Source organism: Pseudopipra pipra, chromosome 2 (assembly GCF_036250125.1).
Source record: "Pseudopipra pipra isolate bDixPip1 chromosome 2, bDixPip1.hap1, whole genome shotgun sequence".
Classification (NCBI taxonomy): domain Eukaryota; kingdom Metazoa; phylum Chordata; class Aves; order Passeriformes; family Pipridae; genus Pseudopipra; species Pseudopipra pipra.
Window position 1 is genome coordinate 106,050,272 of NC_087550.1, and position 20,726 is coordinate 106,070,997.

A 20,726-nucleotide genomic window follows, 5' to 3' on the forward strand; every position below is an offset into this window, starting at 1 on the left:
ATGTCACCAGTATTCATTACAAAGCTGTCTTTGCAGTTGAATACCAATGCTAGGTGGCACCAGAGCTTTTCTAGAGCAGCAGTCTCCAGTCTTGCAACCACTGTCAGTAAAAAATCGAGCATTACTCCCAGTATATAGATAGTTATTTATAGGTTGTATAGATGTACTACTGTAAAAATATGTTATATATATGTATTATAAATTAAACACAGAAATAGGAATTAAAAAGGATGAGTTATGTAAAATAATGACCTTTTAAAGTATTTTATTTGTTAATGTTACAGAAAATATTTTCTTACCACACCCCAGTGGATTGTTTTGTGCACCCCATTTTTGGAGACCACTGCTTTATAGAGTGCTAGTTGAAGCTCTGGGTGTTAAGATGTTTGAGATCAAAGCAGAAAGGTCTTAAGCAGTTGATTGGCTGTCTTCCTTTGGAGAGATCGTCCGTGTTTTATATATTAAGATATTTTAGTCAGCTACCTATTTGCATTTAGAGCAAGAATAATGAGAGAAGGTAAAATAAGTGGGTTTCCAGGGAGGGTCAGAGTTTTCAGGGAGTAAGATAAGTAGGTCTAACAACAGCTGACTTCAAAAGGTTAATCTGTGAGAAATACAACCTCTGCTTCTTTCTGCTGTAGTGAGTTACCTCATCAGCATCTTTTATGAATGATCCCTTTTGTTTTTTAAAGCAAGCAAAAAATACAGGCCCAAAAATTCTCAAATGATAATGGAAGGTGGACATGTCTTTTTTTTGTTTATCCAATTTTTTAGCTCTTGTACACTTTAAATAGCTTTCTGTGGTCTGTATTACATTTTAGGATACCTTACACTGCCAGGGTAGGATGAACTCTCTTACAAAATCTGCCATCTCTTTATTTCCATAATTGTGTTTTGGAAGGACTATAGCTAAAACAATTAATTCTGTGGTGCATTTCAGTCAGTCAGAAGTTCTTGTTCTCACTCAGTCAAAACTCTTTCGATTAGCACTGTGGCTGCCTTTTCTCTAGCATTTGAGAGATTTCTTGAACATTCTTTCATTTCACTTGTATTAATTTAATTTTTTATGAAGCCTTCTCCCTTTGAATGGACTACAAGATTAGATGCTAAGAGGTGATATGTTAATTTATGTGGAGTTATGCTCACTTGGCTTATACCTTTCTGTACTATGACTGTGTGAAGCTGCCTGAAGTATTTTTTGCATTGTGCATCTTCCTGACCTCGATCCAAATATTCCCTCTCTTATTTGTGGTTGAAGAGCTCATGCTGACCGGGGAGTCAGGGCCCAGGGAGTTACCAGAAATTGGGCAGGATTAGTGTGGGTCTTGGACTATTCCACAAGGGCAAAACATTGAAAGGGTGTGCTCTGTGCAGTTCTGTGTTCCCAGAAGAATGAAGGTGGCTTATGTTGTTTCTTCAGAGCCTTCGAATCAGTCGGTCAGCTGGTGTAAAGTGGAGGCTGTGGCCATGAAGCCTGGCTTGGTCAATGTGGCTAAAGATCTTTCTCTTCCTCCTCCTCCTCTGGTGGTCATGTCCTTTAGCATGAAAACCACTCAGAACCCAAAGACTCACCAGAATGAGGTAAGTAATCTGCTCTCACTTTGGTTTGGCTTTGTTTTGTTCTTCAGCGTATACTAAAAAGTTTTCTAAGGCTTGGAGGAGCTTCACCTGATAAAACATGTTTAAATATATTTACTGTTGAATAAAGTTTCTCTGCTGTGGGCTTTTCAAAGAAATTTCTACTGGGGTTTCACCAGCATGACAGCTATGGGTTAGGGGGCCTGTTTGGTGAGAATATTTACTGTGACAGTGGATCCTATGTATGTTTTCCAGCCTTCTGTTTTGTCTGATGTGCCTCTTAGTTATAAGACTGTCTCAGAACACCTGTTAATGGATTTATTTTTTTTAAGTATCATTTATTTATTTATTTAGGTAGAGTTAATCATAGGCTCTAGGTAGAATGACTGGGCTTTTCTGCTGATAAAACTCATTTTAAAATGAGAATTTGATCTTGATGTTACGGCACCTACCATTCTGCTATGAGATCTTTTCTCAGAAAAGAGGAGAGCTGTGGGTGGCCACTCTGAGTTGTGAATTGCAGATCCCAATACATACTAAGGCACATTTATCTTTTTTTCTTTTTTTTTTTTTGTAACATGACGTACCCAAGGTACCAACAGGACTTTACTTCGCAAGACGCTTTAAAGGCTGTCTGCTTTGTCTTCTGTTGGGTTTTCCTGGACACTGTCTGGGGAGCCAGGACATCCTGCCAGCAAAGTTAATGGGTTCCAAATGCTGAATCCTCTTGGCTGCTTGGCAATGTTGACTGCTTGCTTAGGGGCAGCCCTTCCTGAGGAAAGGCTTCTCTGCCCTGCTCACATCTCCCCTGCACTCCATAGGGAATCCTTTAAATTGTGGTATCTGTTCAGATTCAGAGCAAAAACTGATAGAAGTTTTCCCAAATGAATTATTTTGCATCTGAAATTTCTAAGATAATCATTTAGGAGGAAATTCTGATTTATTTTTCTTGAGATCAATTGACAACTTTTTTTTCTTTTTAACTATTTGTAGTTGGAATTAATTTAAAAAAGATCTGTTGTGGAAACAAGAGAAAAGAGATGAGGAAACTTATAAAAAAAGGAGGAAGAATAGTAGTCATATTGGTAGTAGTCATATTTATGAAGTTGTGTATTCTGTATCTCCTTGGTATAGGTTGTGGCTCTTGCAGCTCTGGTTCATCAGAAATTTCCTTTGGATAAGGCTGCACCTCAGCCTCCTTTTCAGACACACTTCTGTGGTATGTACTTGGAACAGCTTACGAGTAAAAAAAAATTTAATTCTGAGGTTTTTATTTTTTTTGTGTGTTTTGGTTTTTTGGTTGTGGGGCAGGGGGTTATTTATTTATTTATCTATTTATGTATTTATTTATTTTTAATTTTTACTACATTCTGTCACTCCAGCAATAGTGGCTAAGAGTAGATAAGTGATGAAGTTTCAGCTCCCAGGCAGGCTTTTCTCCCCATTTTTAATTTCACTGGTTACCGACTTTTTATCCAAGACTTAATTGAAAAAAATCTTAGTTTGAGATGATGCAAAGTAACACTACTCTATACAGTTTGCTATAATTTTTATTGGTTTTGCTTCATCATGTGTCTTTTTACTTTCTCCACCCATTAATTTAGACCATTTATTTACTGTCACTTACTTATTTTTCAGTTTAGTTCTTCTGAACAGAATTAAAAAATTAAACGTCACAGTTATGTTTAAACAAGTTTTCTTAGGAAAATAAAAATCTTGCAGCACTGTCCTTGTAGTAATATCAGCTAAACCTTGAGATTCACTGATTGGAAGCGATGAAGTGCTGAATGCTCATGAGAGGAAGTTCTTCAGGAGCTGTGGACCATAGTTATAATCTCCAATGATAACCTCAAATATGACTGATTAAGACTGTTTAATGCTTTACTAATTACCTGTCTTTAGATAACCAAGTATTTGTGTAAAGCTTTTTAGAGTTAGAGGTCAGTTTTGATTGGTTCCCTTTGTTGTGAATGGGTGCTTACTGGGAGGGTGCAATGAAGAACTTGTATGTAAGAGCAAATATCACTTCTTTTGCAGCTGTTTCCAAACCGAACGATTGCATTTTTCCTTATGACTTCAAAGAAGCTATTAAAAAGAAGGTAATTTCTTTTTTTTTAGCCTTCTTATTGCAGTACCTTATAGGTTATGAACTTCATGGTGCTTTTGGCAAGTTGTGAAGAGAAGTATTCAAAGGAATGGCATGATTATTTTATTGGTTTTCCACTTTGCAAACCTAAATCCAGGTATTTGTTCTGTTTTGCTTGTAAAAACAGAGTTGTGTGCTCTGTGTGATTCAGTACTGCTGCTAATTGTGCTCTTAAAATAGGTGGGGAGTTAGGAGAGTTGGAAAGGTTTTTCAAAGAGACTAACATTGTGATTCATTTTCATTATACCTGACTTTGTACTCATAGTAAACTGGGAGGATTTGTTTCATCTGTTCGTGGAGAGTAAAATCTGTCAAAATTTAGAAGACATGCTTTCTAAAGGGCAGTGGAAGAGCTGACAGAATAATAAAGTTAGCCATTTTTGTTTTGCCTCTATTTCTGTGTGATCTTAAGCCTGTGAGTGAAGGATGCATATGGAGCATTTTCCTGGTGTGCTTGATTCTTAGGAGGCTCTTAAAATATCACTAGACACCTGCATACAAAAGTAGAATGGAAAAAAGCCTCTGAGAAAAGCTTTCTATGTCTATGGGGGTGAGAAAAAAAATCCTTGAATTATAGAATGAAAGGGAGAGCTCTGTGGTGCTTTATTATTGTCTTGTAACTAGTAGGGGAGAGGAGATGTTTCCATTTTAAACTTATTGGGTCATTGAAATCAGGTGCTCTCTTGCTTCTTTTAGAATGCTAAAATAGAAATCGCTGCAACAGAGAGAACACTGCTGGGATTTTTCCTGGCGAAGATTCACAAAATTGACCCAGATGTTGTTGTGGTGAGTAGTTCTGAGACTTTGAGAGTTAAATTAAAGCATATTGTCAGTTGGTCAGCTTTGTTCTTTTTCTTTTGTCCTCTTATACGTTTTTTAATGTTTGTCTTAGACTGCTTTATGAATTGAGTTTGCTTATAAGACGGCAGGGATATTTTGATACAAAGATGATACAGAATTTTCCCTGACAGTGTTTTATACATCCTATTATTTCCTGTAATAGCTAAAATAGGCAGTATTTCCACAACACCTGAAACAAATATTTTTTTTCTTTACTCAGAAAGACAAAACACGACAAAAAACCTCTGATTTTCTAGAAAAATGGGAACTCTTGGTAGACTTAAGAGTCTGTTTCAGTTCAGATGCTCATATAATTTGTGTTACCATTTAGATTGTGTTTATGCTGTAAATCAAAATGATAACCTATACAAATCTGTGGGATCTGAGCAAAGTTTTTTAATAAGCATTCTTATGTTTTCTACCATGTAGCTGAGGATTTATTACAATTACTCATTTTCTCTTTTTGTTATTTTTAATTACTGTGCAGTCCTGAGTTTCACTTACTAAAGTTTTGAGGACAATTTGAAGTTGGTTATAAATCTGAGGTGGTTACACACAACTTGTTATTCTTCTGTAGGTAAATACAAATGATTAAGTGGTGGGAATACGATGAGAAGAGCAGTCAGATTCCTGATGTTTTCAGCTCGCTGCAGCTGGTATCCAGTATTTGCCCTATGACTTAAGCTTCCTGGTGGTTATGGGAAGGAATCGGGGGGCAACACTGCAATCAGTGGTTTAAAATTGAGGATGCCAATAGTAGGGGTGTGAGATCTTCTGTCCTGAAAACAGCAGAGCTGTGTTAGTGCAGTTTAATTTGCACCTGGTTTAATTAATGCTGTTGAAGTGCTGCTGCTCGTTTCAAGGAGTTGCTTCTATAGCACAGTCTTGCACTACACAGAGATACCTGGTAGAGTGGACCTGCAGTTCCTGGTGACTGACTCATGTTCATCAGGGTAGCATTTTGCTTTCAGCTCAGGTTACAGACCAGTGTCATCAATGTCCTTAGCATTGTTTAAAATACTGCTGGAGTGCTTTGGTATGTAAATATTGGTTGCAAGGTCTTCCTGTCCAGATTTAACAGCTATGCCCGTTGTAGTGTCAAAGGGAAAAACTACATTATTTTGATGTAACTATTGCATCTTTCATGGATGGAGAGAAAAGGAATTACTCTTAGCTTAAGTTTATATGCTCTGTGAAGAATGTTGTGAGTTTTTTCTATAAAGCTTTAAATATCTAATATCTGCTATCAAAGCATAAAGCTATGAGCCAGCTATAGAGCTGATTTTGGTATTCTGCTGAACAGCATTGTTAGTGTTAAGACTAATGAGTACTGTTGATGAACGTTCTCTTAGAAAGTGCTTTCTGTGAGAGAGATAATGCCATCAATTAGTTGGAAAAAACCTCAAAGGGCAAAGGAATACTGAGTGTGTGGAAGTAAGTCTTTCAATTTGCATTTGTTGTAACCTTTTTTGTTATTTTTTCTGCTTCAAGGGTCATAATATTTATGGATTTGATTTGGAAGTGCTGCTTCAAAGAATTAATTTGTGCAAAGTCCCTCACTGGTCCAAGATAGGTCGACTGAGGAGGTCTAACATGCCAAAGCTTGGGGTAATAAGATTGCTTAAGTCTTTTAAGCCCCTTTATGCTGTGTGTGATTAAAAATGAATTAATTTTTCTGAGGAATTGTAAATGTGACACTGACGTATTTTGACTGTTGGTCATGCTGAATTTCATGTGTCCCAGATCAGAAATTGAGTGTTTATATGACTTTTATTACAGTAATAGGCTAAACTGATTTTCGAGTTAGGCTAATTTAGTTTACTTATCTCAGCTAGATGATGGTAATGACAGATTAATTGCAATAGTCTTTACTGTAACAGTCTTTGTCTGCTGTAACTGTAAAATGAGAAAATGCAGTTTGGATTGATGGGTGAATCATCCCATAGAGAGCTGCTAAGTTAATTCTGTAGTTCTTAGTCTGTATTTGTTCAGAGGACAATGTGTGAGGCTTGGAGTACTGAAGTGCTGAACGTGGCTGTGTTCTTGTGTGTTCCTATTATTCCTTGAGGCCAAGATGGTGAAATCTAACTAGTAATGAGAGTTAAGTATTTCTTAACATTCTTATACTGAAAGATACCATGAATTCCTTTAGGGCATCATTGTAAGTCTTGAGTATTAGTCGTATTTAGTAGAGCATTAGAGTATTTAGTGACCAACTGACTTGACTGAGCCCTGTAAACATATGTTGTGGCTAGATGATTTTTTGCTGATGTTTGCACGTTTAATTTTGCTTGGGTTTTTCTCTCCTTGTGTGATATGGTTAAGGGTCGAGGAGGGTTTGCTGAAAGGAGTGCTGCCTGCGGTCGAATGATCTGTGATGTAGAAATTTCTGCCAAAGAATTAATTCGTTGCAAAAGTTACCATTTGTCTGAACTGGTCCATCAGATTTTGAAAACAGAGAGGGTAACAATTCTACCTGAGGAAATTCGAAATATGTACAGGTATGTTGCTGACTGGGGTTTTCAGTCCTCCATTGGAAAGTAGCAGATGTGGTTTCCCAGCGTAAAATTTTTATGCTTGCTTACTTCATTTGTCATGTAGATGCTGACTTAGCACACTGGTATTTGAAAAGTTAAATACTATTGTATCGTTATGTTACAATGTTTCAAGCCACTTGTGTGTGGTGGTTTATTGCGTGTGAAGCAAATTGATTTGTCAGAACATTGATATAGATACACTAATAGGTTATGCAAGCTTGAGTTTTGGGATGGCTTTTCAATTACAAGAGCTTGCTGTATAATTCAGCACTGGTGTGCTACAGGTACCCTGTGTTCTGTACAGCATATAGGTCTAAACTACTGCAGAGGAGGCTGATTTTACTTTGCTAGGCCATGCTCCTTCTTTTCTCAGTGATTCTCCTCGCTTGCTGTTCATGCTGGAAAACACCTGGACAGATGCCAAGTTCATTCTCCAGATCATGTGTGAGCTGAATGTTCTGCCACTGGCTCTTCAGATAACAAACATCTCTGGGAATGTCATGGTACATTTTCATTACTTTCTGCCCTCCTCCCTTTCCCCTCCTCCCAACAGTTCCATGTTTTCTGTGTTTAATTTGCTAGGCTTAATTTCTAAAGACTGGTTGAGAATATATGATGCTATAAATTTTTTTCTGTGACGAGTGGGGGAGTTCAATGTTCTTATCAGGTAATAATGTAAAACTTTCTTGAAAATACCACATTTGAGTTTTGTGCATGGTGGTGACACAGAATGTTGAGTGAACTTAAATAGTTCAAGGACATTGCCTAGTCTGCTTTACTATGTCAGTGTTTTCTCTGCTTTGCTTTGAGTTCTTTTTTTGCCCCTCTCTTTAGTCGAGGACAATGATGGGCGGACGATCTGAACGTAATGAGTTCCTGCTGCTTCATGCATTCCATGAAAAGGACTACATAGTGCCAGACAAACAAGTTTTTAAAAAGCCTGTGCAGAAGCTGGTGGGTCCAGTTTTTCTCCTTCCAAGGATTTTTATTGAAAAATTAAAAAAACTCTATCTTTTTTGTATTACTGTTCTGTGAGAGCACAAAGAACCCCAAATGTACATTAGATACAACTTAATGTTGCAGCATATGCTTAGTTAAAATACTTTTTTTTTGTTGACTTGATAATGAGAGTGGGACAGTGTAACAGCTTTTCCATTGTGTTACAGATCTATGGAAACTCAGTTGTTCTGTTAGTTTAAAATTAAAATAAGCCAAGTACTTGACTGTGTAGGGAAACAGTAAAGAAGATAATCTGTGTTGCTTAATAGATGCACTTAAAATTATTTTGATGATGAAGAGTATTTCAAGTATGATTTGTTTTATGAGTAAAATATCCAAAGATATCAAAAGAAATTCTTTGAGTAATACCAGTGTAAATAATATTTCTAGAAACATCCATTTGTTTTGTTAGTAAACAAATTGAAATTTGAGAAAGTACTTGTATTGCACTATGTTTTGCTTCTTAGTTTTACTTTTATATAAGTTCAACAGCAAATTCCAAAGCAATAAGTTTTCTTGATTGTATTGTTTCATCAAAGCTGGAATTTTCAGTGATTTAGAATAGAATTGAACAACCAGCAGAAAAAATCTTACTACTATGTAACAAATAACAGGATACTTTTTAGGTCAGTAATAATGTTTTTATTTGTTTTATTAAAACCCAGCCATTCTGTTTCAAAAAACAACATTGTAATTGGGCAATCATATGACTTCAGGGTCATGAATTGATTTTTTTCCTAGTATTGACCTTTACAACCAGCTGGAAAATGCATACTAGTGCCATGTTGCATGATGACAATACCTTAAGGTCTCTTATTAGCAGTTTTTTCCTATCAGAGTTGGTTTGAATGCTGTTTTGACATGTAGAGAGCTTTAATAAGGATCAGGATGAAAACACCATGTTTTGCATGTATTTTAAAAGGAACTCTGTGCGCTGGCTCCCAAATTCATATTTGATTTGCCAAAAATAACTCGTCTAAGATTATAGAAATCTTAGAGACTAGATAATGACTTTTTTAAATGCCAAATGTAGGTGGATGAAGATGAGGATCTTGAAGATCAGAATAAATCAAATATAGGGAAAAAGAAAGCAGCATATGCCGGGGGCTTAGTCTTGGATCCCAAAGTCGGTAAGATGTGGCAATTTTCTTTCTTCTATGAAGATAGAGACAGGTAGATTATATTAATGCAGAGAGATTGCAGTGGGGAATCCGTGTATCTTCTGGGAGTTTGGTGTGGTGGTTGTGGGACTGGGGGGAGATGTCATTGCACACAACAAAATTCCCAACACTGATTGTGGAATTGCTGATTTTGAGGAATTAGGACTGTGTATATGTGTATAAATTTTCTAATGGACACTTAAGTTTTCTTTCAGTTTCTCCTCTCTGTAGGGAAAACTGTACAAGTGTCCTATAGTAACACAGAAGCTATCTGTTCAACTCTGGTGAGTTAACGGGGTTGGATCGTTCCACTTCTGACAGCTTTCTGTAATGGGTAGTGGTGCATCTCAACAGCTGCTTTAAGGGATTTAGATTATGGAAATGTGGTGCAGTGTGTTACTGTCACTTACATATTAATCGTGGAGTTGTATGGAGTCCTCCAGGTGACTGAGTAATTATGACTTTTGTTTTACACTCTGTTTTAGGTTTTTATGACAAGTTTATTTTGCTTCTCGACTTCAATAGCTTGTACCCATCGATTATCCAAGAGTTTAACATCTGCTTTACCACAGTGCAGAGACTGTCATCAGAAGCACAGAAGAGGGCCGAGGTTCGTGTGCTTTAACTTGTGGCTTAAGTTGCACCGTCTTAACTTCAGTGTGTTTTCTGTGAATCAGCTCTTTAAAAAACTTCTTTTTCACTATTTAATATTTTTTTTGTCCCCTCTCACATAAAAAGTGATTCTTGTTTAGAGATGCATCATATTAAGTTTGGGTTGGGACTTTTTCAGTATTTAATGTCTCTCACCTTCCTTTCTGTAATACTCATATAGAATCTTGGTAAGTTCTCTCCCATCTAGTCTTGGTAACCTCATGAAACAAGTTTTTGCTTTTCAGCCACATGTCCTCCTAGCAGTTTCTGAGCCACTTGACCAGTTTCATCCGAACTTGGTAGAAGCTTCCAGAAGTTAGTTGCCACAGAATTCATGCAAACATACCTGAATGAGGGAGACAAAAGTCTCATGGTTCTGTCTACAGGAAAGAATACGATAGGAGCTCAAGCCTTATTAGACATCAGGAAAATTATATGTGTGTCTTGGGGGGTGATGACTATGTCAGCTGTGGTACTAGCTTCACAAACATTCATACTGTTTAACACAGCATTAAACTGTATTAAGCACAACCTGAAGGTGTAGTTCCACTGTTTTCTAAACAGCTATGTTGGCTCTGGCTTATCCGTGGCTGGAGATTCTCATTTCCTCAGCTGTGCTGAAACAGTTGTTGTTGGAGCTGTGTTGTAAACTGAAGCAGTGAGCTTGTCAGGTCTAAAGGTTAAACATTGAGGCTTTTATTTTTAAGTGCTATCAGCTCACTGGTTGGAATTAGTTAGTCCCATAATGACTGAAATGTCTGTACCGTATCAGAGAGGAGCAGATAAGTATGCAGAATTCTGTCAGTAAGTTCCTCCAAGCTCTCTGTGGATTTTCCCTGCTTTTTGAAGTGTGCTTCAAGCTGAAGCAGCTCATTTTGGTTTCTATCACTGTATGATATTTATTGAGGCTTTGGTGTAATTTCTTGTTACAGTTCTTCCCAGACTGCTTTACTAAACTCGCCGACCTCATAATGTCTCTGTTGCCCTTCTTTGTACATTTCTGTCTCCTCCATTGTGTTTGAAATTTCTTTCCATTTTCGCTGATCAACCATTTCTTCAGTTATGCTAAGAAAAAGAAGAATATGTGCTTTCTCCTAAATTGTTGTTTTACTATAATCAAAAGTTGCTTGGGGTGGAGTTTTTGTTCTGTTGCTATGGTGGATTTCTCTTTTGTCAGTTATATCATTCAAAGTATCAGTTCCACAGAGCATGTGCCCCATTTGACAGTTCTGAACACCAACAGTAATTATGTGATAATAAAAAAGGTGTGGATTTTATCCAGCATGGAAAGAATTGCTTCTTTATATTTTTTTATCTGTCTTTCTATCTGTCTTTCTATCTGTCTTTCTATCTGTCTTTCTATCTGTCTTTCTATCTGTCTTTCTATCTATACCTAAAAGTTAGAGTGTTTGTGTGTTATTTATCTGGATTTATATATGTGTGTGTGTGTAAAAATATAAAATCACACACACACTAAAAAAAATCTTCCTGCTACTGGTCCACACCTCTATTGGGTTTCTCCCAGACTGAAACAGACTTAGGCCCTGTTCCCTAGAAGGGATGAAGTATTATAGTTAAACACTGCAAAAACTGTCTCATGCTTGTTCTAGACTGTGTTTTGGGTGCTCTGCAGGAATAGACACAAGCTGTGTGATTTTGTTTTTTCCCCCCAAGCTTTTCAGTTAAAACATTAAAATCTAATCTTCGAGCAAGAAAATGATAAGCTGTGGTGATCATTTGACAGGGTGAAGAAGAGGAAGAAATTCCAGAGCTTCCAGACCCGTCTGTGGAAATGGGAGTTTTGCCTAAAGAAATCAGGAAACTGGTGGAGAGAAGGCGTCAAGTTAAGCAGTTAATGAAACAGCCAGATTTAAATCCTGACCTGTATTTACAGGTGTGTTCTATAGAACTCCTTTGATTTTTCCTCCCGTTTCCTTTAAGTGCCCTGATCAGCCTTGTAGAATAGGGATGATTAGTAGTGAGCAGTGATTGTAATGTGCTTTATTTGTAGCCCATCATTGCTTCAGGCTGTATGAAAAGCTGTGAATGTAATTGTGAGCATTAAGTTCTATCCTCTGATGGCTACGGTTGGATCATTTTTGCTGGTTGTGTTTCTTTGCAGTATGATATCAGACAGAAAGCTTTGAAACTCACTGCTAACAGTATGTATGGCTGCCTGGGATTTTCCTACAGCAGATTCTATGCCAAACCTTTGGCTGCTTTGGTGACACATAAGGGGAGAGAGGTAAGTCATTAAACAGATTATACACACATGTAAAAAGGCTGGATTTAAGCTTTTTTTCACTGAATAGATAAATGGTTTTGGTCTTGAAGCTGCTTTTGGTTTCAGAACTGTAAATTTTTCTTTCTTGTACTGTGGAAGTTGGAAAAAAATGAAACTAGTATCTGGAAAAGAATCAGATAAATATCGCCAGAAGTATGACAAGTTGAAGCTCTAGCAAGATCCTTATTTTGGCTCTGTTTGGTTTCAATGGGCCAGATTATGGTGACAAAAAAAATCAAGGCTGCTTTCATGTTTTTCATGACTTTTCAGTTTTGCTTAATGGGTTAGTCTTTGATCTAGTGGTATGCTTCAGCTTTGGGTGAGCTTGACTTTAGCCAGACTGTCCTGTGCCCCCTGGTATGTGGAGCTCCCGAAACACTAAAGTTTGTGATAGGGCTAATTAATCACAGGGAGGCAATGGATTATGTATCAGGGCTTATTTTTAGAAGCTGTTTGTTCCTTAAAATGAAGTTTTTTGTTAGCCTCAGATATTATTTTAAGAGTTGCTCTTGATTTTATTGGCAAAACTACTCTTGCTATTGATAAGGGTGGCAGCCCAATCAGTCTGGTCCCAGTGGGAGAAACAATCATTAAAGATCCAAAACATACCACTGATACACAGCATCTTAAAACATATTTTTTCATGATGTTTCATATTAGTTCTTTATAGACAAGAATGCCAAGCAGGAGTCTGCAAAGGTGCCAAGAACAGATGTGTCAGGATGGCTGGTCAACCTTTAGCTGATCAGGGAGATGTATGAGGTCACATCTCAGAGAGGCAAATCCTCCCTGTGATGTGAAGGCACAGCTCTCCGTGTTGTGGACTGACACCCAATGCACTGAAGGGTCATTTACAATCCCTGACTTACTTGCATGGGGGTGTTTTGTTTCTCGTAACACATCTTTGATTTTAAAAGTCCTCCTATCTAAACAGTTCTCTAAGACATAACCCTAAATTTGCTCCTTCCCAGTTTGCATAACTTGAATGTTTAACCTTACACACATGTTTAACTTAGAAATAACTTCCTGTTTTGATAACTGTAAATGTCCTATGCAGCCACATGAATTCAAAAGTTAATATTTCCTTTAATGAAGTTAAAGTGTCTTTGTTGCTGTGAGATTCTGATGTATTTCTCTCTGAAGTTGGCATGCAAAGCAGCTGAGTATCACAGCTGTATATTTTCTAGTGGTATTTTAAAAGTAATGAATGTGACTTTTTTGTTTTTGTTTTTTTTTTTCAAATGATCTCCAGTAGTCATATAGAGCACCTGTCACAAACTGGATATTGTATGGATACTTAAGCTTTTGGCCTCTGTTAAGGCTGGGAAATACTTTTTGTTTGCGCATACAATTTTTTCTCATTTGTTATCAGTTATGGGATGACGGTGCATGAAATTCTGGTGTTCTGCACTATGTTCCAAAGAGATGGTGAAAGGGAGAAATCCTAATTAGGTGATACAGGATGTGCTAGGGAGCACTTTGAGGCATTCTCTCTTACACAGTTTATTTTTGGTTGGAAAGGATTTCTTACCTCTTGAATTCTGGTGGTTCTAGACCTGGGCTGGCTTGTGCCAAGCCTTTGCACCCATTTGAATCTCCAATTTTGTGGTTGCTCTGAGGTTGGGGAAAAACTTAGTACTGTGGCACAATATTGCCTGAAAGCTTGTTGTAGCCAGTGCAGTTTTGAAGTTCCTCTGTGAGATGGGGCTGCTGGGAGCATGGTAAAGAGGTGCCAGTGAAAGTCTGGGAGTGGGTATGTCTGGCAGCACTAGTGCTGAGCTCAGTGGGACATCGCTGCCTTGGTAGGTCTGTGCAGTAGGAGCACCTCCTGTAGAGCTAAAATGATCTTTTCCTCCCCCCTCATTCTGTGATGTAGATTAGTATTCATTAATCTGGGTATTGTGGATAAAGCAAACTTGAACATTTGAAAACTTTTCAGGATGGTCTGTAATTTCGTGCTTCTGTGCAGTATGATAGGTTCTGGTGAAGTACGCTACATATGCTCTGTTCTGAAAACTTGTATTATTAGGTAGGTAGTCAGTATACAGACACAGCTCTTCTAGTTGCTTATTTCTTGATTAGTAGGTTTTGACACAAAAGATGACACTATAGAGGACACACCTTAGATTTCTGGTTTGTTTTTTTTTTTTCCTAAGTTGAAATATCTAATCTGGAAAAACATTACTTTACATTTTTATATTAGTGTTTCCTGTCATATGTTTCCTCTTACCACTTACTTAACATTCACCTCTTTTATATTAGACTTATCTGGAGGTTTAGGTTTTCTGTATGAAAAGATTAATTAAAAAGTAACTTATGGAAAATTTATGGTCTAAATTTAAATGGCCTTTTCTGATGATCAGCAGTTAATACTTTTTTTTTTTTAATGTTCCAAGGGGGCCTGAGTAAACACAGGTAGACTTGTAGAAGTCTAAGCAGGAAAAATACTGTGTGGGATGAAAACTGAATTTAATATCTGCACTAACACAATTACAATTCAATTGTAAATCTTAGTGGGAAATACATACTTCATGTTGAAGTTGTTGAAGTCCATCCTGGCATTAAGTTTTAACATATCTAAGAGAGACTGAGTTTTGATGAGTCCTGTAAATTGCTGTTTTCCACCTGTGTGACTGAAGACCCTTCCACTGAAGCTGTAGGAAGACTCAAGTGCCTCCTGCCAAGTGCTATGTACCACCTCCCATGGACTTTTAACTTCTCTCTGTGGTTTGGCGACGCTGGTGCAGTAAAAGTAGTGGAGCTGCCATGGTGTTCCTTACAGTGACTAAAAATTCTTGTAATTATACATTGCCATTTTAAAAACAGATCATAGAACTGGGTGATCTAAGTCCCTTCCAACCCAAACCATTCCATGATTTCTTGGCAGTACAGTCCATAGAAGCTCAGTTCTCTTCAGGCAGCGAGATACGAGCTAGCGCTTACCCTTTATTTTCCTTAAGACAGGGAACAGAAATGTGGCAAACGCTTACAACTCTGGCCATGTGCAGGCTGGATCCAGCAGAGCTTAGCGCGTGGCATTCCAGGGAACGGGGTTTTCCGTGGATCGTGTGGTAACGGCGGGGAGTTCTCGCTAGATGGCGATAGAGACCTTGGGATCCTTAATCAATTAAGACTCATTTTTGTCACGAAGTGTTTAAACGTTGATTATCAGGTTTTTCGAACGGGTCTTTCTTGTTGTGGGTAATATTTAGCAGGGGCATGTCAGCGTGAATTTGTCAGAATTTAATGTAAAGTGTGTCACATGTAGGCTGTGTAAGTTTTGGCGTGTTTTGGAAGGAAAAAAATGTCAAAAATTTATGGCAGGAGTGAGTGAAAACTATAGCTCAGATCTGTTTGACATTTTTGAAAATGTAAATATTTTCCTATTTCGATTGTAAGAAATACATCAGTTCTCATATGTACAGTAAAATAAAATACTTTCTACATTTGCAATGCAAAGGTTGCATTATTGTTCAGGAATGTGTTAGAGGGATTCCTGGACTTTCCCCCTTTCCCTCCCCCCCGACACCTCCCATGTTAGTAAGCATTTGCGTGGACATTGCTCTTGTTGTAACTACAGCAGTTGCTTGCATGGAAAAGTAATAGGAAAATATTTAATGTATTTTTAGCTGTCCTTTAATGTAATTTAACAACTGGAAGAGAGATGAGTCGGTGTTGTACAACCAGCCAGCTCTGCACTAGCAGGCAGTGTAAGGTCATGCTGTTCTAGCCTCCTTAAAGGACAAGCCTTTTGATGAAGTGTCAGTTGTCTGGTTTCCTAAACGCAGGATTTCCTAAACGCCGTCTGCTGCAGGATTCTCCTACAGGACAGCAAAGTTGTTGAGAGAATTTAACTGTAGACAGCTTGGTTGCTAATGGTTGCCACTCAAAGCTGAGGCCTTTTCCAGGTGCTTGCTTTTTTCCCCACGTTGTTTTTCACTGTTGCATATTTTTGCCCAAGCAAACTTGCTTTTGAAAGGAAAATAACACACTTACTGTTTTCAGCAGTGCTAACAGGTAACCTAGAGTTACAGTATGCAAAATAACAGGGAGAGAGAGGCAGTTGGGTTAATTCCAACTTTCTCATTCAGATCCTTTAGATACATTCTCAATTAATAATTAGTTTAAGACCCTGACAGTCAAAAGGAAAGAATAAAAACATGTTATTGCTGCAGTCAGGGAAAAGAATGGATGAGGGAGGAGAAAAATGAAGGGGAGAAAGATGAGCTCATTTTAAAAAAATTAAGGGTAAGTAAGTAGGTTAATGGCCGTCTATTGTAATTATGTTCTGTAAAGAAATCCAGGCATTTCTTTTTTTTTTTTTTAAGTCCTGTTCATCCAGGGAAATTGATCATCAGCTGCTTTCTCTTAATTGAACCTAAACCATTGTTTATACAGTCTGCAAGAGTCCTCATGTGCACGGGGCAATTGGCAGACTCCTGGTTTCTTCTGTGTTGTAGTATGGGAGAAGGGGAATTGGTGAAAGAGGGAAGAAGCCTCCTAAAATCTCATATAAGCATGCTGTCTATATTTAAACAGGGAATGCAACATCAATATAACAATTTTGAAAGACGTGGAACTTGATGGCAAAGAGTTTCTAATTGCTTTTAAATATAAAAAAGGCAAACTGAAATCTTATGAGAAGTAGTGCTAAATTGTTGCACTGTCCCTAAATGGAAACTGTTGGGGTCAAACCAGTTGTCACTGTTGTTAAATTTATCATTATGTACGCAATTGTGAGCCTGTGAAAAAGCTATGTATGTTATTCTGCATGCTAATATCCAAAATGAGTTAGAATAGACAAGGAGAGGCTGCTTACAATCTGAAAATGCAAACTGAGTACCAAGTAGTAGAAAAATTACGGAGCATCTTAACATTCCTTGAAATACTATTATTGTTAGTCAAGTGCATGAAATGACATCTGGTCTGATAAAGACTTTTGCATCTCCAAGGAGAGGAAATGAAATGTTTCAATTAGGAAGAATGGCCAGAATATTCTGGGTGAGGAGGAAATTAGTGAGAAGGGAAAAAAATTATTTTGTTTTATTTTGGGTGGCATGTTGGTATTTTTTTCCCCCCTCTGGACAGAAAGGTTTTATTTAATGGATATTCACTGAGAAATGTTTAGAAAGATTGATCAGATTCAGATTGATTGTACAGCAAGTCAGATGAATAGAGACCTTTTTTTTTTTTTCTTTTTTACTGCTTATTTTAAGATTGTGCTATTACGAGAGGTGTGGTGCCTCTCACTTCCTGACTGCTGATTTCTGTGGATGGGTTATAGCAATTGCATGGCCCCATGGTGAGTTGGATCAGCCTGGTGATCCGAGTTGAAAACTAACTCCGTAGGAAAACCAAATTGATTTCAGTTGGATCAATGACTCAGGGACTCACTGCATGCTCCTAGTGCTGGTGGAAAGGAGGAGGCTGGACAGTGGGGCAGGCCCAGTGTGAGATGTAAGGGGTCGGGTATGGCCAGCTGTTTTTCAGCTCATACTGTGGGGTTGATGTTAATAGGATGAACACATGGGGGTTTTGTTTGGTTGTTCTTGTCTTTTTTCTGTACTTTTGGTTTTTTCTTATAGTTTCCTGTCTTGTATTTTTTTTCCTGTCTTGCCGAAAGATACAGATTTTGCTTGAGTCATATCTTAACCTGGCTGACTAGGTAACAACAAGATACTCCTCACCCAGAATGGTGGTAAAACTGAAAACAAGGTTTACTGGGAGATGTGAAAGAGCGAGATCTCTGGAACATTCTCCATACCTGAAATGTAACAGTATGTCCCCTTTTAGAAGCCATATGTGTTGGGTAGAGGACTGATGTTAGGATCAGGAGAGGAAGAAATCTCTTCACATCCAGTGATAGCAGAAAGACTCTCAGATGTGCAATAAAATATTCGGGAATGCACTGGAATCCTGCAACCCCCAAAATTTGCCATACTTCGGCTTCAGAATTACTGAAGAAATCCTTTAAACCTATCTAGAATACTGTAGGGATTAACAGTTCCTTTCATGGTTCTCTTCTTCAGATACTGGCATAGAGATGCCTCATAAAAGGGAGATACAAGAGCATAGGTGCTTCACTATGAAGGTGAGAGCTTTTGCAGCATGACTCCATCATTTGTAAACTGCTTAATTTCTGTTTTCAAACAAATTTGTTTTCCAAAACCCACTGTGTTAAGGTTAGAAGATTATAAATCCGAACTAAGATTATAAATCCAAACTGATGTTTTAATGTTTTTCTCCAGCCTGTATATTAGTTAGCACTGCATGTCTTTGCTGTGCACATTTTCTTAGTTCATTAGTGGCCTGCCATAAAATGCTTTGTGTTTTGAGACTTCAGCAGAAATTGTTCTCTAGGGTATTATTGCTTCACTCATCTGCATCATGCATTTATCTTAAATTGGATGTTGGCCTGTTCTAGAAACCATGGGTTTAGATACCTAGATAGTAATAAAGTTTTCAAAATAAAAGATACTTCAAATAGGGGTTAAAAATAATTTTCATTTTCAAGCACTATCCCTAAGAGGATAGAAAAACGAGTCTAACTGAAGTGTTTGTCTCCCACGAGACTTAAATAAATATTCATTCTGTCCTTCAAAGATAGGACACCTTGATCTCATAATCAAAAATTTTCATATATTTCCTGGGAATGTTGCCCACTGTGCAAAAGCTTAGTGTTTTATCACAGATTGTCTTAGAAGCTTTTTGCCCCATCCACAGTGACACGATCTGTTCTTTTTCCTCTTGAATGAATACTCATTTGAGCCTACTAGATGTGCTATTTTCAGGTAATGGTTTAAGGATGGTGATGATCCTCCTCTGACATACAGGGAGAAGCTGCAAGCTGGGTTTCTTCAATCTGGAGAAAAAACCTTTGAGGATGGAATTGACTGTGGTCTTAAGAAGAAGCCAGACTCTTCGTAGAGATGGACAGAGTTGCACCAGGCAGGTCTATCCCTGTCTTGGGCAAGAGGTTGGGTTAGGTGATGTCCAGAGATCCCTTCAAATCAAAATTGGTTTATGACCATCAGTTTAGAAGTTCCTTTAATTCACACTGAGATTTATCACCAAGGTCAGCTAGATCTAACAGATGCAACTTGTCATTTGAAGTGAAGAAGACTGGAAGGATGAAGATATTTTGGCAGTGATACTTGTCTTACTAGGATGTTTTGGTTTCAGAGCTAAAAAAATAATGCTTGTGTAGTTTGAATGCAGGTTTTGCTGTATGGATCAGGTCATGTGGTCACTGCAAGTATGTCCTTTCTCTGGGCTGTGCCAAGATTCATTGGCTTAATTTAGAAGATAAGCATGAACAGCTTATGCTATTTTCAGCATCGAAATATACTTATGAGACAGATGAAACAGTTTGTTCAAGGCCTTTATTTATCTGTGGAAGATGGACTGTCTCTACTGCTGCAGGTGCAATACCTTGTAAGGACTCAGGAGACCTTGGTGGGCAACGTCAAGAATTCTGACTGAGACAAAGGACTCTTGAGAAGTAGATGTAGTTTAATGGCCTGGTTCAGATCTCTTACCTTAAGCAAGGAAGCCTGTAAGTCAGGCTTACATCTTAAGCTAATTTGTTCAGACTTCCTTCATAGTAGAAGGAGGGCAGTGTCAAAGCTGGATGAAATAAATCCTCCAAATTTTAGAGCTTGATTGGTGATTGGGAGACATGTGGAAGCTTAAATTGTGCTTACTCGCTCTGTTTGCTTTCCTCCCGGTGGTTGTGCATAATGTAATGCAGGAGATGTTGCTGGTGTTTGCATTGTCTTTAGTTTCAGAATATTCCCTTTATCAAATATGGGTAAGGTTTGAGGGAGTAGGATTAAATTATTTATGTTGGTATGTGCTCTACAATTTGATATTTTTGTTTGCTGATTTGAACCACTAGGAATAGTTGCTCTATAAAATCCTATTTCAACATCTGGATTAGTTAAAAAAAAAATCCATTTCTCTTAACCTTTCATTTTAATTCTTCTATGGTTTTGTGTGTTCTAACTGACAACCTTTAAAAAGAGCAAGAAATAATTTTTTAGGTTGTTGGGGGGGATGGGGAGTGGTTCCCACTTATGTCAGTGAAATGCTTTGCTTATCAAGCAGTGCTCATCAAAAACGTGGAATGATGGAATGTCATTTGAACCTTACTGCAGGGATTAGTCCCTGGCAGTTATTTCTCTGTGAGCTTGTGCTAGTCTTGGTAATTACATGAGACTGAGAAAACTTAAAATTTGGATAGTGGTGGTTGATAAGCCTTGGTTTCAAAAAAAAAAAAAAAAAAGGACTGTTTTGCCCTGCAGTTTGGTTCTCTGACTTGTTCTGTGCACAGCATCACTTTATTAGGCAATACCACAGTTTGCACACTAGTAATTTATTTTCTGTTTTCTCTGAATTCAGTGCAAAGAATGTTTTCAATGTTAATTTCATTTTTCTTCCTTGATGCTTTTAATTTTTTCTGGGATATCAAACTGTCACAAGCTTTGTAATACTGTCATTTGGAATTGGCAGGTGGAAAACTGACATAAATC

At 37.7% G+C, this 20,726-nt stretch overlaps 1 protein-coding gene and 1 non-coding gene across 4 annotated transcripts in view; both read left to right on the forward strand.

Moving 5' to 3' along the window:
- The window catches only part of POLA1 (DNA polymerase alpha 1, catalytic subunit), a 194,021-nt gene that overhangs the window by 21,299 nt on the left and 151,996 nt on the right, over positions 1-20,726 (forward strand). For all 3 annotated transcript variants that reach the window (XM_064646798.1, XM_064646799.1, XM_064646800.1), the window contains exons 14-25: positions 1,421-1,581; positions 2,713-2,797; positions 3,616-3,677; positions 4,421-4,510; positions 6,056-6,172; positions 6,890-7,065; positions 7,475-7,604; positions 7,936-8,055; positions 9,134-9,230; positions 9,746-9,870; positions 11,656-11,805; positions 12,034-12,156. In XM_064646798.1, the coding sequence (XP_064502868.1) occupies positions 1,421-1,581; positions 2,713-2,797; positions 3,616-3,677; positions 4,421-4,510; positions 6,056-6,172; positions 6,890-7,065; positions 7,475-7,604; positions 7,936-8,055; positions 9,134-9,230; positions 9,746-9,870; positions 11,656-11,805; positions 12,034-12,156 (1,436 nt within the window). The remainder of the gene's footprint in view (positions 1-1,420; positions 1,582-2,712; positions 2,798-3,615; positions 3,678-4,420; positions 4,511-6,055; positions 6,173-6,889; positions 7,066-7,474; positions 7,605-7,935; positions 8,056-9,133; positions 9,231-9,745; positions 9,871-11,655; positions 11,806-12,033; positions 12,157-20,726) is intronic.
- Positions 9,453-9,583, forward strand: LOC135410553 (small Cajal body-specific RNA 24). Its single transcript, XR_010428742.1, has one exon. It is a non-coding gene; the product is annotated as a small Cajal body-specific RNA 24 (non-coding RNA).